This window comes from Phoenix dactylifera, chromosome 3 (genome assembly GCF_051530095.1).
Source record: "Phoenix dactylifera cultivar Ajwa chromosome 3, Ajwa_hap1_PhDact_Kaust_v1.1, whole genome shotgun sequence".
In the NCBI taxonomy this organism is placed as follows: Eukaryota; Viridiplantae; Streptophyta; class Magnoliopsida; order Arecales; family Arecaceae; genus Phoenix; species Phoenix dactylifera.
Window position 1 is genome coordinate 36871732 of NC_143192.1, and position 18448 is coordinate 36890179.

Sequence of the window (18448 nt, forward strand, 5' to 3'; positions counted from 1 at the left end):
CTGCAGGATCTTGATCTCGCTCCCCATGGCCCTCACCATTGCGATCGCGATCGCAATCCTGATACGCCGGGGGCGGGCGGGCGGGGGGAAGCTGCTGGGGGGGGGGGGGGGGGGGGGGCGGAAGCCGCGCACCGTCCGAGGGGCGGTGGGTGGGTGTGGGAAGCCGGGCGCCGTGGTGGTGCAGGGTTGGGGGAGGGGGGGTGAGAAGGATGAGGCTAATAACGTCATTTCAAATTTTAATTTTATTTTTAATTAATATAAATATAATTTATTTTAACACCGTTAGAACAACCGTTATATTAAGGGTATTTGTACAATAACAGAGTTTTACGAGGGTATACATGCAAATATTAATTTTGGAAGGGTATCCACGCAAAATCCTATATTTACAAGGGTATCCATGTAAAAAAAAATTTATTTTTTTATCCTCATAAAATACTATTTTTGCACAAATACATCTAATATAACAGTTCTTCTAACATCGTTAATAAAATTTATATTTATTTTATTTAAAAATAAAATAGTATTTTGAAATTATTTTTTTGTTCTCCAATTGCGATCATGTCTTATGAATATTTTTTTTGGGCACATCTATCCATTAAGAATATTTTAATCATTTTAGTTAGAAAAGGTTATTTTTTTAACGGCGTTAGATGGCGTGGATATATATATATATATATATATATATATATATATATATATATATATATATATATATATAAAAGATAGAATAGAAAAATAAGTATTTTATGAAAGTGTATATATATTTATACACTAATCGATTTTTAAGGGTCAATCGTCCAAAAAAAAAAAAAACTTTTTTTTCATTTACCCTTGAAGATCACGTGCATGGAACGTCTCAGCAGCCGGAAGCCTACTCCGGTGCATTGAACCACGATCTAATTAAGCCCTTCCCCACCCCCTTCTTTTTTGTAGTTTTCTTTAAGTACCTCTCGCTGCATGGTCATCAGAGCCACCAAATCGAAAGCGACAACATACTTTATCTTTTTTTTTTTTGGTTCTTCAAGGTGGACTTGGCCTATTGAGTCCAAGAGCAACGACGTAAAGCGGACCAGGGGACGAGAATGCCGACAAGATCACAGCTAGAAAAATCTGCACCGAGTTATCATATGAACTTTCCACCATTTCCCACCATATCCTTGCTCGTGTCCCGTGGGCTCAAAGGGTGGTCCCCTTGTGGTACTCGATCCTGAATCCCTGACCTAGTGAGCTGCATTTATATGGGATGAGGGGACTGATGGAGTTTTCAGCCTCCTGAGAGAGAGGGAGAGAAAGAGAGGGGGAGAGATGGCCAGATTCACAGAGCTATTGAGGAAGGGAAGCAGCAGACTCTCTCTTCTCAAGAAGAGTTCCTCTTTCTCCACTCAGCAAGCCTTGGACTCTCAGGTGATCTCTCCAAAGATTGGGGATCTATCTGGAATCAAGAAGGATGCTTCACAGGCGAGCCCTCTCCCCTTCTCTCACCCTCTGTTAAATTTTTGCTTCCACTATTCTTCACTAAAGAAGATGTAGATTTACGTACTTCATCGCCCACTTTTTTTTTTTTTTAAAAAAAAATTACGTCTTCCATGTTTTGAAATCGAGGAACTACGTACTGGTACTGTTCTGAATTCATCCCGAATAAAGTTTGCATAAAAGCTTCATCTTTTTTGAACCTCAAATTCTCTCAGCAACTTCAAAGATGGCTGTTTTCACTAACTTCAGCTCCATGATGATTAATATTTTCTTGTATATTTTTTAGCAGTATGATTTAAAGTTTTGATTATAAAAAATTCTCAGCTTATTGGGAGGACCCCGTTGGTCTATCTGAACAAGATATGTGAAGGGTGTGAAGCCCGGGTGGCGGCTAAGCTGGAATTCTTGCAGCCTTCTTTCAGCGTCAAAGATAGGTATGCAAGAATGCTCTTTTTTTCAAAGATAAACGTTATAGATGCTATAATGGGTGGCCTTGCCTTCCTTTCATAAAAAAAGGGAGAAAAGTCAATATAAAAATGACATGTTTTTTGTGATCCTGGAATTGTGATTTTTCTTTGAAAGGAGTGAATTTTATTTTTCACAATGGTTGACAAATTGTCATCTTAAGTTAGCTATTATCTTTCATAAAAAGAATTGGATTTTATTTTTTTTTAATTTAATAATTTCTCGAAGAAATTATTAGTTGGACCAGGTCCAACAGCTCAGCGGTAGACCAGTCCAACCACAAACCAACGAGTACACATGCACAAACATATAGACCCAAAAGAAATTAAAATGGAGCAATACAAGCATGCTTGTACTTGTCAGTTTGTGGTTAGACTGGTCCACTGCTGAGTTGGTCAACCTGAGCCAACCAATATTTTTTTTTTTTTCGATTTCTGGTTGATTGTTGCTGTCCTTTTTTTGATATTTGTCTGTCTTCAGGCCGGCCTATGCCATGTTAGAGGATGCCGAAAAGAAGGGCCTGATAACTCCGGGCAAGGTCAGTGTCTTAAACGCTTTGATCTTGATAGGACAAATTAAGGTCTGCCATTACTGGATTGGCTGCCATATTATAATTATGTCTAAGTTGATTGAGAATTTTATCTCACTTGATTTCAATGACCAACATAGATTATATGTGTACAACATGCTAGTATTCGGCACCTGCAATGATGCATATAAGACAGTGAGAGGCAATGAAACCGAAGCCTTTTTTTTTGTTTCAAAAATTTTCTTTTTGTTCAAGAATGATAGGATTTTCCAAAACCATTTGCTAGTCGTCTGACTTTTCTTTTCTTTCCTCATAACATACAGTTCAGTCTTGAAGTTTAGGTCTCTGATAAAGAAGGGTTGGGACATTGGATGCATTTAATAGTATAGGTAAAACATTGGTCCTCTGATTCTTCAAATGAACAACAGATATCAGCCAAGATTTTTTCTTTCTACATCTTATTGTTGTTTGCATTAGGTAATCTCAGTTTCACCATATCATTTTAGTATGTCAATCTGTAACTTATAAGCTGGGATGTTTAAAATTTTTAAAACTTTAAGTATCACAATTATTTAAAAATTCTTTTGCCCTTCATCTTGGTCAAGGTAAACCAAGATTATTACCAACGTCGACTGAGATGTTAAACTGAGATTTGGTTGCTTGATATTGGAGAGTGTAGATATCATATTTAAAACAATCACTAGTCAGCAAGTTACTAAATGGATTTAAACAACAATATGTAAATTTTAATTAAAAATGATGAATATTTTATACTTATAATTTTAATTTATCTACTCTCCTCTTCTCTCTTGTACTCTTACATGCACATGCACACCTATTTGCATGGAGGGAAATTTTATTTACCATCAGATGAGAGCATGTTCAAGGTTTCATGTCTAGGTTTCTTGTGGCTTTAATTAGTAGGGATTAATGTTTACTAGGTGGCTTGTAGAAACTTGTGCAAGTTGATTGCTCATCAAACTTAGGCCATGATGGAGCTCTCAAGTCGCATTTTAATTCTATGGTCTTGATTGTCAAAAGCCTCGACTTTAGTCCTGTCATATCAAAGAAAAACCAAAAAGAAGGGGGTGGGGTGTGGGGGGGTGGGGGGGGGGAGAAAGTTTCTGAATCCACCTTCTTAAATCTTCTATTACCTTTGATCTGCACCATTCCATGCTCCACAAACATTATATGTGCAGGCATCTGATTTCCCATCCCTATCAAAGGCTGTGTGGGAAGAAAAATGGCTGCATGTGGGTTAGTCCTTCCATGTCAGGTCTAAGTTTCTCAGGGTAGAGTTGAATTCTTAAGCTACTCTTTGTAGATCAGATAGTGCCTCTTTCAGGCTTACTCAGGGAAAGTCCATATTAGACCCTCAATTGGAAGCTGGGTCCTGATTCAAGACACATTAGCAGCCCTTGGTCTTAACTTTGGAAATGGATCGAGTCTAAGTCAGATCAGATTCAGGCAGATAAAACTTAACTGGTCTGCTTGCACCTGTGAAGGTAGACCAAGTAATTCGGACACTATTTAGACATCATTTTGCTGCAGACCATGTGGACCAGGAACAGCAAGCCCACAACAATTATGTGGTGAGGCATGGTATTTTACAACTTATTGCAGACTATTTAGACCAGCCTTGCCGACTTTCCATTGCAATGGAATTTATCATGAATCTTGTTTGACTAATATGAAGAGGCCTGCCATAGATTTGAAATTCCACCACCCCTTGTCGAGGGACTTGATAGTGGCTAGCTACATCTTATATATATATATATATATATATATATATATATATATATATATATATATATATGTGCATATTTACATTTGATTAATGCTTGTAGAGAACCATAGAAATATTCAAGTTTATATAATGCTTTTAACTTTATTCAATTCATGTACGTATTAATTTGTGCTTATGACAGACAACACTGATTGAGCCCACGTCAGGAAATATGGGGATTGGGCTAGCATGCATGGCCACACTAAAAGGTTACAAACTTGTGCTCACCATGCCCTCGTACGCAAGCCTTGAGAGGAGAGTCACTATGAGGGCCTTTGGGGCTAATTTAGTACTCACCGATCCTGCTAAGGGAATGGGAGGAACAGTGAAAAAGGCATATGAACTCATGGACTCTTATCCTGATGCCTTCATGCTTCAACAATTTGAAAATCCTGCTAATGTCAAGGTAGTTTTTCTTTCTCTTTATACAAGATTTTATCATGGCAATCCTCTATGATTATATAACAGCAGCTATCCTTATTTAATATGATATAACATTAATATAACATGATACCATAGGACTAATTTGCAATTTTAATCACTCCAAGACATCTTAAAATTTAATCTCTGTCATATATCTCTTCCTTCATCATCTTTTAGACTGTTGTTTTTTAATGATTCATTTCTTTCTCTGAGACTTATTTATTTGATAAGTTTCTACACAGTTGCCTACCTACAAATTCGTGTCAGAAAAATTATATCAGAACAGGTTTTTGTGTTTTAAAAAGCCCAGATTCGAATTTTAGCTCTATCTTATAGATGTTAATCAAGTTGCAAGCATTTTTCTTGGAAAAAAACACTCTTTCTGTGTCAAGCATCATAAAGAATTCCTGCACCATTTTTAGATCTTATTGCATATTCTTCTTTTTTCTATCTTCGTATTATTGATGCACTAGAGATGAGCATACCAATTTGAAAATATATATAAAAGATAAATACCAACTATGCCACCAGTATATAGTCTGAAATTTATACATCACATAAGCAAATTTGTTACAGGAGCCATTCACGCATGCAATATCACTTTTTAATTGTTTGAATATATTTATGTCTTCTTTGCTCCAACATCAAAACTTGATAAGTATCACTATATCTAAAGTCATTTTACTATTCTCTACATTATTTTTTTCACAGTGATCAATATCTAATGAAAGAGAAAAAATGTCAGGTGCATTTTGAGACTACAGGTCCTGAGATCTGGGAGGACACTTTGGGGAAGGTAGATATCTTTGTAATGGGAATTGGGAGTGGTGGCACAGTGACTGGTGTAGGAAGATATCTCAAATCCATGAACCCTAATGTAAAGGTATTATATAGCATAATTAGTCGTTAATGGATATTTTTTAATGGTTTTCGATTATACTTGATAATTCATTGTGTATAGTCAGGTAAGTATTGCATAGGGTAACTCTATTGTGAAACTAAGTTACCCCTTATCAATTCATCAAAATGTGCTTGATTTATATCCTTACTTGAAAATCTTTCTTCTACATTTGATAGATATATGGACTTGAGCCTGCAGAGTCGAACGTTCTGAATGGTGGTAAACCAGGTACATGAGTGGTTGGTTATCTTTTCTATGATAAGCAGTATGCAAGATTTTGTATATTCTAATAAATATTACATAATATGGCCATGGATTTAGATTTCAAGAATATGATCTTGAAATACGATACTGTTCTTTGCTAGTTATATTTCACAAACTTTGTAATTTATACTATTTTTGAAAATATGAATTGTATCAGTTTCCCACCACTCAAAAGTTTTAATTTGGTTTATATAAATTTGCGTCTAGGCCCTCACCTTATTACTGGCAATGGAGTTGGTTTCAAGCCTGGGATTTTGGACATGGATGTAATGGAAGAAGTTCTTGAGGCAAGTTAATCTTTTGTTCTTAGGTTGTCATTACGCTGTCATTTTCATTTTTAACAATGCCAAACAATTAATGTAGCAGGTCACTAGTGATGATGCAGTGAAGATGGCTAGAGAATTGGCAATAAAAGAGGGTCTTCTGGTAAAAGAACTTACTTTAAGATATTAACCACGTTGTCCTTAATATACTTGTTCAGCGAAAACATACCTGTTTAACTTTTCTATGTAAAAATATATTAAACAAAAGAAAATTTGCATATAAACACATACAACGCTTCTTCTGGAATTTTTGAAAGGACATATGGTACTAAGTTGTCCTATATATTTTGTCGTTGAAATCTGTTGTTTGCATAAAGAAAGGTCTAATAATATAAAGTTTGTATATCTGCGTATCATTTCATTTTACAGGTTGGGATATCCTCAGGAGCTAATACAGTTGCAGCACTCAGGCTTGCAAGAAAGCCAGAGAACAAGGGCAAACTTATAGTGGTATGTATTTTTAGTTTGCCAATTTATCGAACATATTTTGCTTCCTAGATTTGGACATTTGATTTGTCAAAACTATAGTTACTATGATTTTATAATAGCTTTGGCCTTTGGTATACCTTTATGATCATGACTGTCAACATTGTTATTAGTAAAATAGTGTTGTACTTAATCAACAAAGATATGTATTTTGGCACATTAAAACTGAGTGTGTGCATTTTGATGAATGTTGTATACTTGTATGCATGTGTTTGCATCCGCATCTCTACACATGCATCTACGAGTGCTTCCATGCATGTACTTTCTATCATGCACCATAGAGAATATGATTAATATAAATGGTACAAAATTAATCTGTAGATGAATTCTTCTGAAATTTTAAATGATCATATTATGAACTTTTTTTATAAGTAAAATGTGTTGAAACTATTATTCTGAAAAAACAGGCACTAACATTTGCACTTGTTTGTCAAATCTTAGAAATTTGATGCCTACTATTTGAAGAAATTAATTGGATTTTTCAATTAAATTTGAAATGTCAGCATCCTTTTCCTTCATCTTTAAAATGTATATGGTGTTTCAATTTTCATTGAAGCTTTTATCATCAACAAACAACTTTACTTTGAGGACAATAACAAGATTTGGCATTGCTATACTATGTTACGCGTGTAAATAATGCTGGCTATCTGTAAAAAATGTCATGATTGACTGGTTTTATTATAGTTCGTGCACAAGGAAAGTGGTTGTTCTAGACCGACGATGTACCATAACCTTTATACTCTGAAAGACAATCCGTAATTATAAATATGTCCCATTAAAGGACATCCATTTTAGTTATGCGTGAATCTGAAGGTATTTTAAACAGGGCCATATTCTGATGAAATGTGGATGTAATCTGAGGAATGGGTTAAAACGTAAATAAATTGTAGTAATGCGATGTTTATATTTGAAGTTATGAATAAGGACATCGATTATGCTAGATTTGAATTTCTTTTAGAAAGATAATAAATTATGTTTAAGTAAGAAGCTATAACAAGAATTAACTGAATATTACCTTTTTTCACCATTGTTTCCTGCATGCTTAAAATTCTCCTCTCATTTAGAAAAACTTCTTCTGAAATCACTGACTTGAGCTCATGCTGTATATAATCCAGACCGTTCATCCGAGCTTGGGAGAAAGGTACTTGTCATCTGCATTATTTGAAGAATTAAGGCAAGAGGCTGAAAAGATGCAACCAGTGGCAGTTAACTAGCTTATGTATGATCAGAAACAATCACATCTGCAAATGTGAAATGTTTTATTTTATAACTTTGATGTCATTTGTATTAGTGACCAATTAGTATTTGTATCTTCATCGTCATCGAGTGCGTTTTTTTCTCCTTTGTCTTCTGTTTTTGTTGGTGAAATTGTTTTGAAGAGTCAGAGAAAATTATGAAGCTGGCAGTGTGTTTTCAGTTATCTAATTCCATTATCTGATGTCAGAGCTGGCCTGCAGGCCACTGGATAAGGTTATCAAGCTAGCATATGGAAAATTTTCGAACACATCGGCCTGAGACTGGACCATCAACAGCACTGATATCTTATTCAATAGCTATATTAACACTCCAATAATGCTCCTACTTCACCATATCCTCCCATGTTTATTAAAATTTGAGAAATTTGGTGGCTCGAGTGGGGGAAATGAAATCAAATGTGTTTCTAAGATGCATACTTGTGCATAAAATGGAGAACACTGGAGATGATTAAACTAAATGAATGCAGAGTGAGAGTGGAAGGAAGAGAGAACCAATTCTTGTTAATTTTATACCAATTATGCCGTCTATCAAAATACCTTCCTCATGGGCTCTACGGACCGTTTCCCGGCCGCCGGCGAGCCGCAGGAGGCGTTCTCGGCCTTGTCGTTCGAGTCGCACGCCGCTGCGCTCCTCACCATCAATCGACCGCGGCGCTGCCGGATTCACCAGCTTCTGTAGAGATAAATATTATGGTAGATAATAATTATCAATATTCCTTCTGAAATGCAAATACTAACCATCTATTAGATTCCAAATATCTGAGACCACGTAAGATTTGTCCTGACACAGCACAAAGAGGTCATGGAAAAAAAAAATTCTCCTTAATTTAGGATTCCCATGATTCTATATATTATTGAGCTTATTTCAGATCATTGACAACTAAACCAGAGTGCACATCCTAATATTTTATAGTTATGACCAAACTATATAAATACTTGCAGCTTGGAAATGCATGTATTTAGGCTTATATTATGGTAGTTACAATTGCATGTAGCTCTCTCTCTCTCTCTCTCTCTCTCTCTCTCTCTCTATATATATATATATATATATATATATATATATATATATATAAAAGATGCATGGAGCGGCATGGGAGGGCATCTTCTATGCGAGGACCTCTGGATGCGGCATAACATCCTTTTCGAGGAGGATTCGGCTACGGTGATCGAGTGGATCTGAGATCGACATACTGTGGCAGACGGACAATCATTGCTCCACAACATACAGAGACTTGTGAGAGGATGTGGCTTCTTTTGGGCCATCCATGTTTACCGAGAGGTGAACAGTATGGCTGACTAAGTGGTCTCTTTTTGCGGCTGGTGCACAAAAAAAAAAGTAGAAGAAGAAGAAAGAGAAGAAGAAGAATAAGCAGCAGCAACAGCAGCGTAGAATTTCTTTTAGTAATAGTTATTATCTTATAATCCATTTGGTTATAAAATAAGATATTGTAAAAAAGTTTCAACCATAATTTTATTTATAAAATCAAATTATAAATCACCTTGGAAAGTTTTTTTTTTTGGAGGGAGGGGTCAAATCGGCATTTTTTTTCATATAACTCTAACGTGAGTACAATCTGCCAGATCAAGTGGAAGTAAACAGTACAATGAGCATGGAATACAAGCTAAGCTTGTCCAAATAACCTCTCTAGAATGCCGGGCAACATAAGAGACGACCTAATTTGCTGCACTGTTTGCCTTTCGATAAACATACGCTATCTGGTAGGAGGTCAACTCCAGCACCAATTTACGGGTGTCCCGTATCAACGAATGGCCATCCCCGTACCTGTCTGCTCTCCGGATCCAGTCAATCACCGTAGAGGAATCATCCTCAAGAAATAGGCTATCGGCCTCCAGCACCCGTCTCGCATACAAAATACCCTCCCAGGTTGCCCGTAGCTCCGCTCCCATTGTGGTCAAACCTAATGTGCTCCGCCCTCCAGCTACAATAAATCTGTCCTCATGGTCTCTGATTACAAAACCCACACTTCCAGAGGCACCATCTCTGGCTATGCCTCCATCAAAATTTATCTTAAGATAACCAAGAGATGAGGGTACCCAAAAAAAATAGATAAACACGCTGAGATAGCAGTACAAATACCCCAAATATCTCTGGCTCTTTCAGGTAAGCTCGATGTGGCCAACATAGTAATCTTTGCTATACACCGCAAGGCTCTGTCCATTACAATTAATGACCTTCTATTTTCAAACACATAGTTATTTCTGTCCAGTTTTATATAATAGCCAAGTAAGCAACCACGATCTCTGCAGTGCTAGGCTTCCGAAGGGAATTGCTTGTACCGAAGTAAGGCCCTGTTTGGGGAAGCTATTAGTAGTAGAGCTTTTAGAAGTAGAGCTGTCTGAAGTAGAGCGTTTATAAAAAGTTATTTGCTGTTTGGTAACTACATTTCTAAAGTGCTGTGGCACTTTAACATGTGTTTAGTAAACAAATTGAGAAAGTACTTTTGTGTAACAAAATGACCATAAAGGACATTACCAGTATTATATAACAGAGCATAATAAAAAATATAATATATATTAATACATAAATATATGATATAGTATAATATTAATGTAATGTAATATAATATTATTATAATATAGTACTATAACATTATGTATTATAGAATAATAATACATAATATTAATATTAAATTATTTAACATAACATATCAATGTATTATGATATAATGTAATATAATATTATATTTTTAGTATAATATAATAATAAATATATAAAATATTATAAGTATCAGTGTTAATTAATTTTTCATCCTTCTAATGACCATTTATCTCTCTAACAAATTTTCTAGCTAGGTGATAAAATTGGTTAAATAATTACTAATATTTTTATTTATTTATTTATTTAGATCAGATTATTTGCCACTCACTCATTATTTTTTTTATTTATTTATTTTATTTTATTTATTTTTTTATTATTTTATTTCATTGAAATATAGAGGGGTCGCCGGCCATGGGTGGTGACCGGCATGGTGGCTACCACCGTGGGTAGCCACGAGCTTCCAAAACAAAAAAAAAAGAAAAAAAAAGAAGATGAAGAAGGAACAGAGGCGGCGACATTGAGAAGAAGAAGAAGATAAGAGGGAAAGGGAGAGGATGGGTGAGAGAGGAAGAGGCGGGATGAGGGTTTTGGAAAAAAAAGTGTGATTTAAATTGGGATATTTTGGTCCAAAAAACAACTTCCCGATAAAGCTGAAAACAACGTTTTTGAAAAGCTCCAAATTAGAGCTTCTCTTCAATAACTGTTTTCAGCTTCCTGCAAAAGCTGAAACAGTTTTCTAAAAATTTTACCAAATATTATTTTTTATTTAAAAATACTTTTAGAGAGTCAAAAAATATTTTTTGGCTCTCCAAAAGCTCTCCAAATGGGCCTAACTCCTCCACCGACTCTCATGATAGACGGAGTGGGTGAACATCTCCGTATCCGCATAGCTGTAGGCCTCCGGAAAGTTTCTAAGGCCCTGTTTGGGGAAGCTGTTAGTAGTAAAGCTTTTAGAAGTAGAGCTGTTGGAAGTAGAGCTGTCTGAAGCAGAGCGTTTACAAAAATCTATTTGCTGTTTGGTAACTACATTTCCAAAGTGCTGTGATACTTTAATATGTATTTGGTAAACAAATTGAGAAAGTACTTTTATATGACAAAATGACCATAAAGGACATTACCAGTATTATATAACAGAGCGTAATAAAATATAATACGTATTAATATATAAATATCTGATATAATATAATATTAATGTAATGTAATATAATATTATTATAATATAGTACTATAACATTATATATTATAGAATAATAATTTAATATAATATTAAATTATTTAACATAACATATCAACGTATTATGATATAATGTAATATAATATTATATTTATAGTATAATACAAAAATAAATATCTAAAATATTATAATTATTAGTGTAAATTAATTTTTCATCCTTCTAATGACCATTTATCTCTCTAACAAATTTTCTAGCTAGGTGATAAAATTGGTTAAATAATTACTAATACTTTTATTTATTTATTTATTTATATCAAATTATTTGCCACTCACTTATTATTTTATTTATTTATTTATTATTTTATTTTATTGAAATATAAAAGGGTCACCGGTCATGGGTGGTGGCCGGCATAGTGGCTGCTCCCAAAACCAAAAAAAAAGAAAAAAAAAAGAAGAGGAAGAAGGAACAAAGACGGCGGCGTTGAGAGGAAGAAGAAGATATAGAGAGAGAGGGAGAGGATGGGTGAGAGAGGAAGAGGTGGGATGAGGGTTTTGGAAAAAAAAATTTAAATGGGGTATTTTGGTCCAAAAAATAGCTTTTCGATAAAGCTGAAAACAGTATTTTCAGAAAGCTTCAAATTGGAGTTTCTTCTTAAAAGCTATTTTCAATTTTTCGTAAAAAGCTAAAATAGCGTTTCAAAAATTTTATCAAATATTATTTTTTATCTAAAAATATTTATGGAGGGCAAAAGCTAGCAAACATGGCCTAAGTACGTGCGGTCACCTCACTCTCGTAACCCGCAAGATCTTGGACGAGACAAGCTAAACGAAGCTCGAGAGAGCATGGAAAAGGTGGTGAGTCCCACGGTAGCCTCTCGGGCTCTCTTTCTCGTCCTCGGCCTCCTCCTCCTCCTCTTCCTCTCGGTGGAGATCGCGGAGGGGAAGAAGAAGGTGAGCATACCCGACGACCTCGACGACGTGGTGGACGAGGAGGAGGACGAGGATTGGAAGCAATGGGGAAAGAAGAAGAGCTCTTCCGCGCCGCTGCCGCCGCCACCGGACTTCTCCCGGATGAACCCGGTGGAGATCCAGGCCGAGATAATGAAGCGCCACACTGGCCCCTCCTACGGGTTCGTCAAGCTCCGGCCTGGCACGGGACGCACCAGGGTACGACAGAATGTGACAAAATAAGGGGGAAAAATCCGTTTTTTATCTCCTCGTTTTAGTTACATAAAGGATTTTTGCTTCAGGAGGAGAATTTTATGTTTTCGTGCTCTATTCTGATCCAATGTGATCAAAAAATCCTCTTTTTTATGGGTTTAATTATTCAATTTCTTGGTTCTTAGGGAATTCTGTGTATGTATTGGGGTTCTCTTTCTCTCTCTCTCTCTTTTTTAATCTTAACTTTTGTGTTGGATCTTTTTTCATTTTAGATTTTTCGTGTCTTTCTTTCTTGTTTGTTTTTCTTTTTCATAAAAATGTGATATGTTGGCAAGGAGCACCTAAAATGGGGTTTGGTTTGATATGATTTTTGTGGTAATCTATTTTGGAAGGAGAATTTTGGGTTCTAGTTCTTTATCTGTTGTAACTTTTAGGTTGTAATTGTGAATGTCTTTGTTGGAATTCTAGATATAGGTTAAGCTATTGCTTTTCTTTCCTGTCATCTGATTTCCATCCCTTCCCCACTCCCGTCCGCCCCACCCCCACCCCCCTCCCTTTCTTGAAACTTTCTTCTTTCGGAATGAAGTATTATTTTTCTTTCCCTTCGTATAGAACTCTGTAAAAATGATTAAATTGTTAGCCATGAAACTATAAGTTATCTTTTAGGATTCTTTGTTTTTTCTCCATTTCCGATCTTCAGTGGCTTTTTGTTGAGACGTGGGGAGGGGGGTGGTGATGTCCGCTTTTGTGTTTTCTTTGATTTTAAGCTGGATTGTTGGAATACTGGTACTTTAGATAAGGATTGGGTTGTTGTATGGTCTTCATTCTATGGGATATCTTTGTCATTCTACTTGTTTGCTTGGTTATTATGGACTATTTAGAGCACAAAACATTGATATAATAATTTGTGTTTATGTCTTTCTATGTGGTGTTTTTGGGTTTGGTTCTGGCTTACAGATTCTGAGCTTTAATTTGGTTTTAAATAGTTCTTTTCCCCCTCCTTTGCATCATTATTCATTTAGATTTGAGATATGGATTGTGATATTGTTTTCTTATCCTTTTTAGTGAAATGCTGTTTTTTTATACTTACCCTTGATACTTGATTTTAGATTACCCCATAATTTTGTAAATAAGTACACCGGGTTTGCATGTGTATTTTATATTTCATTGTTGTAAATTGTTGTTGTGGAGGTCTTCCGAGCTATTTTACTATTAAAAGCGAACTTCCAATTGGTGCATGAGGCTTCACTCTGGGTTGTCTGTCTACACACCATGTGTGATGCATGACATATTCTAGTTTGAGTTGGTCTTTTCCTAAGAACTTTGTTTATTGATTTGACATTATCAAAGAGTTCTGAAAATTATTGCGCATGAAGCTCCTTGGTTTGGCATAGAAGAGTTCTATCCTCACAATATTATCATAACTTTCCAGTGTTATTTTTTGTTAATCAGAGTGGCAGTTCGCTAGATGATTTAGTCATCATTATTGACTGCCTGGACAAATCTGTTTTTCAACTAATGCATTTTGGACCATGTTATTTTGTTTCATTGTAATCCTAATAATCTTCATAGCTTCAGGGGTCTTCAAGTAGTAGATCAATTCTTTAAGGGTTGAGTTCACCTTTTCCTCTCATTTCCTTATTCTCGTCAGATAATGGAGGGTGTATCAGTTTCCTTTGCTGAATGGAATTGAACTCAGTGGAAAAATGGTTTTCCTCATATTTTTCTCACTTCCATTTGTTCTTCATGCAATTTGTGTTTGTGCCATATAGCTTCATATTAATCTTTCTTTGTGATTTCCTTTGGGGAAAATTCTTTGTTTTCTGTGTATTCTTTTTGGCTTACTTTGTTTTATATTCTAACATGCTTTAACGAATGTTACACTTGTTCACATGTGAAACACACCTACTGTAGGTAGGTATAGTTAATTACCATATTTGTTTACCATAGTTACTTATGTTGTTTTTGGAGGCATTTCCATGTGTTGGAAGGTCATGGCCTATCATTTTTTATCTCTTTCTAATTTTTTAACTTCAACTTATTACGGGCTTAGCCAGTCAACTAGAATTTTTTTTTTTTATAAAACCTGAGTAGCTTTAGTAAGTACAAGATGTGTAGCGCACTTATTCACCTAAACATGTCACTCTTTCTTCAACTGGTAGAGAATATCTCTTGACCCATCGAGATCGCCGATATACTTGATTTTTAACTAGAGAACATGATTTTGATAAACTTGTCTTTGATTGTTATTGAGATGATTAAACTTCTTGTAGATGCCAGGATTAAGTTGTTTCCTCATTTAGGCACATTTTCTCTGACATATGGATCTGCATGGTAAGTATTACATTTTCAAGAAAATATTACTTTTGTGCTTTCTTCTTCAAATTTCAGTGCGTCTTAACAATGCCAATTCTGTTGTTTGCTTCAAAAAAAGAAAAGATGAAAAGACAATTTGTTGGCTGTTGTTTATGGATGAGACTGTTTTATGTAACCAATATTAGTATCATGGTGTTTGATCAGCTTGCATCTGTAAATGATGAAGCTTCATTTGCTCAAGTTAGTACCTGACTCCAAATGATTTTCAGGAGGATGTACCACAGATTGCTATGAGATGGAGCAAAGTTCTAAGGACTGGATCTGTTGAGGCCAAGTTCATGGCTGTTGATCTTAGTACCATCATGTTCATGATGGAGAGGGGACAAGATGTAGAAGAGGTGTGCCTATTCTGATTGATATCAAACTTAAATTATTTATCTATTTCTACTGATTAGGATCAGAAACTTGTGACTTTGTTCATATTGTTGGCTCACTTCAACTTTCATGTGGTTGACATTAATCTTAGTATGGGTCAGAAACATATACTAGTTACTATGAGGATTCAGCTAAAGTAAAATGTAAATAAACATTTATATTACAGTAACATGTTGAAAAACTTTTCAGTTTCAGAGTGCTACTTTGGTTTCTGTCTCATGCTGTGAATTTAAGCTACCTGTTCATTATGCAAAAATGTGAATGGTATAAACCAGTGGGAGGTCTAGTGTTGCTGAATGACAGTTTGGCAATATTAATGGTACCAATAAGCATCTAACAGAAAATTCATCGCAACTTGGAAATACTGAATTGCAGCTTCACGCACTATTTGCATTTCGAGTCCATGTACTTATCATGTATTTATGAGTGTATATTAGGTTCCAAAACCGAAATTTTACATTTTATTTCTAGAGAAAAAAATTCAAGTCTGCATGAAATTGCAATGTAGTTTACATGGAAATGTAGTGCTTAATTTTGTACTTTGTATTTTGCTAGTTGAAAGAGTTTATCCTGAGCCAGCCAGAGGCATATGAAATGAAGATTGGAGATCAAGTGTATCGAAGACCTGGAGATCCTCCTCTGGATGAAGTTTTTGAGATGTCGCAGAGGAAAAAAACTGATGCTGATGGCCATGATCCCTCTGAAGACCTGCAAATTTCCAGAGACGAGTTGTAGATTTTCATCACTTGTGTTTCTATTTTGCCCAGGGAACAAACAGAATATAGCATCACACAAAAGCTTTACGGTTTCTGCGAGATTTCTCTGGTTTGTATGTTATTTTCTCTTTAGACACCGATCTTTGCATTTTCAAGAAAAGGGGAGAAGAGAAAAGCCTGAAGTTCTGTACCCTTTTGAAGTGCACATCTTTCTGCAGCTTTTAGGCAAGGATTGTGGGGTGTCTCGCTGAATAGCTCCATTGAATGGACGCATGACTGCTTCCATTCCTTTCTAGAGATCGTTCATTTCTATTTCTCTTTTTCTTTTTATAATCTATTCTTATTAATCATGCTGCACTCAAAGTTGCCAGGCTTTTTAAATGGTCTGGCTTTAAATATTTTAAAACAGGAGGAAAAAGGATTTGAAGGTTAAATCATTTCTCCAAAATTGGAAGAAAGGAGGCTCTGTGACGTAGGGCTAATTGCTAGTCCTGCGCCCTGCTCGAGACCCTGAAAAAAAATCCGCAAAAAGGCCCTGTATTATACTTGACAAACCCTAATTTCTGCATTGGTTCTTACTTCTAGAGCTTGAGAATCTTTGTGAGATATGACCCTTACTTTAGGGAAAAGGTGACTTTTGAGCATTATTATATGCTTGGAAATTCTAATGTTTTTATGAAAATAATTGTTTGCTTGGTACTATTATTGGATGATATATGAGTTCAAATTTGCATGATGCAAAGCAAAGCGAGGGAAGATGAGAAATGGTAGTTGATTTATGCCTGGATTGGCAAAAAAAAACATAATGTATAGGGTGGCCAGATAGGCACTCTTGAAGAGCACAATACGACGGAGGGTTGTATGTTGCATTCGGAAAGGATGAATTGTTCCTGAAAAAGAATCTATTGATTCTCTCCCAATTGATTGGATTGTAGGTACAATGATTTATTGTAGACCATTCGCATGAGGACGGTGAAGAGAGAGCTTCAATTGGTAGAAAATAATCCACAACCAGTTTCTAGGTTTATTTTTTTTTTTAATTCAAGATCTCTTTTACTAATGGGAATACAAGAATTAGTAAATCTATTCCATTCAAAATAGAAATAAATTATTTTATTTCATGTCCTTCACTTTTGATACATCTAGATGGAGTCGTACTCGTATGAAAGGGTTGCTTCCCTTTTACTCCATACCTCTCTCTTTCTAAATAGAACTGCAGTTGAGCTCATTCAGCTCCAGAAGAAGCCTGTGCTGGTGCCCTTTATAAGCTGGAAGTTTTAGAACGCCGGTTCCAAGTGTCAAGAGCTGCCCTGGTGCCTTGAGGCTCTGATAATTATAAAAAAGACCAATACAAATGCCAACAAAGACTTGCGAGAAATGGGAGTTGATTATTTGGTGAGGATTGGACCAATTTTGGACCCAGAAACTGGCTAGGCCAGACCACAGCTCTCTCTTGGTGCCCATGGAACTTTTCAGACTATCTGTCAAATATGAATTAAAAAGAACCGAATATGACTTTGCAATGTGGATCCCTAGACAAACAAATCATGTGTTAATAGATCATAATGTCATGTCTCCAGAATTTCTTGCTAAAATCATACAGGTCTAGCAGCTGAATGTTTGGAAAGCTTTCAGCTTTCTCCCACCTTGGTCGTATATCCTCATCTCCATGCTCCCAAGTATATAAGCTTTAAAATCAACTTGGAAGATATGGTTAACAATCATAGAACAAGATGAGGAAAGAAAAGATACCCAGGTGCGAATTCTCCATCGATCTAATGCAGGTCATCTGATGACATTTTTCAGAGTTGTAAGATGATCCTCCACGACGCTGGTCATAAGCAAACAGTATGAGGATGAAATTTTTGGCCAGAGATTCTGCATTTATCTCCCAAAAGCAGGGAAAAACTTCAATTTCTACAATCCGATCATCATTTTCTCAATCAATTTTAAACTCTGTATCAGGAAATGAAGGTATTTAAAAGATCATGTAATGTGCTTTAATGGTTGAAAAAGTGACCCACAGATCATCAATTTTAGCCAGCCATCCTCCTGCCCTAATGTCACACACACACACACACACAGTTCTAATGGTAGTCAAGACTGCTATTAAAAATGCCACTAGAATCTACATGGAATGTTTTAGTAGCACCAGAATCACCTCTAAATTTATGATC

At 35.7% G+C, this 18448-nt stretch overlaps 2 protein-coding genes and 1 long non-coding RNA gene across 3 annotated transcripts; 2 read left to right on the forward strand and 1 right to left on the reverse strand.

Annotated features, from left to right (window-relative positions):
• The first annotated feature begins 1028 nt into the window (after positions 1 to 1028).
• Positions 1029 to 8073, forward strand: CYSC1 (cysteine synthase C1). Its single transcript, XM_008803106.6, has 10 exons — positions 1029 to 1461; positions 1801 to 1910; positions 2422 to 2479; positions 4399 to 4662; positions 5425 to 5562; positions 5757 to 5808; positions 6052 to 6131; positions 6211 to 6270; positions 6537 to 6617; positions 7769 to 8073. Exons 1-10 carry the CDS (start codon positions 1309 to 1311, stop codon positions 7865 to 7867), a joined length of 1095 nt encoding a protein of 364 aa, XP_008801328.4. The 5' UTR covers positions 1029 to 1308; the 3' UTR covers positions 7868 to 8073.
• A 4364-nt stretch (positions 8074 to 12437) lies between these two features.
• LOC103715475 (LDL receptor wingless signaling/trafficking chaperone) lies at positions 12438 to 16463 on the forward strand. Its single transcript, XM_008803107.5, has 3 exons — positions 12438 to 12810; positions 15390 to 15518; positions 16111 to 16463. The coding sequence occupies exons 1-3, from the start codon at positions 12487 to 12489 to the stop codon at positions 16288 to 16290; spliced, it is 633 nt and encodes a 210-aa protein (XP_008801329.4). The 5' UTR covers positions 12438 to 12486; the 3' UTR covers positions 16291 to 16463.
• A 1179-nt stretch (positions 16464 to 17642) lies between these two features.
• LOC148714364 (uncharacterized) lies at positions 17643 to 18165 on the reverse strand. The gene is made up of 2 exons (XR_015976285.2): positions 18024 to 18165; positions 17643 to 17803 (listed from the first exon to the last, which is right to left on the reverse strand). It is a non-coding gene; the product is annotated as an uncharacterized LOC148714364 (long non-coding RNA).
• Between the last annotated feature and the right edge of the window lie 283 nt (positions 18166 to 18448).

Excerpts from the sequence above, each read along its gene's own strand:
- CYSC1 (XM_008803106.6), top strand. The coding sequence starts at position 1,309 with ATGGCCAGATTCACAGAGCTATTGAGGAAGGGAAGCAGCAGACTCTCT. Across the intron at positions 1,911-2,421 it reads TCTTTCAGCGTCAAAGATAG|GCCGGCCTATGCCATGTTAG; the intron begins GTATGCAAGAAT and ends GTCTGTCTTCAG. Across the intron at positions 6,271-6,536 it reads CAATAAAAGAGGGTCTTCTG|GTTGGGATATCCTCAGGAGC; the intron begins GTAAAAGAACTT and ends TTCATTTTACAG.
- LOC103715475 (XM_008803107.5), top strand. The coding sequence starts at position 12,487 with ATGGAAAAGGTGGTGAGTCCCACGGTAGCCTCTCGGGCTCTCTTTCTC. Across the intron at positions 12,811-15,389 it reads CTGGCACGGGACGCACCAGG|GAGGATGTACCACAGATTGC; the intron begins GTACGACAGAAT and ends AATGATTTTCAG. Across the intron at positions 15,519-16,110 it reads GGGGACAAGATGTAGAAGAG|TTGAAAGAGTTTATCCTGAG; the intron begins GTGTGCCTATTC and ends GTATTTTGCTAG.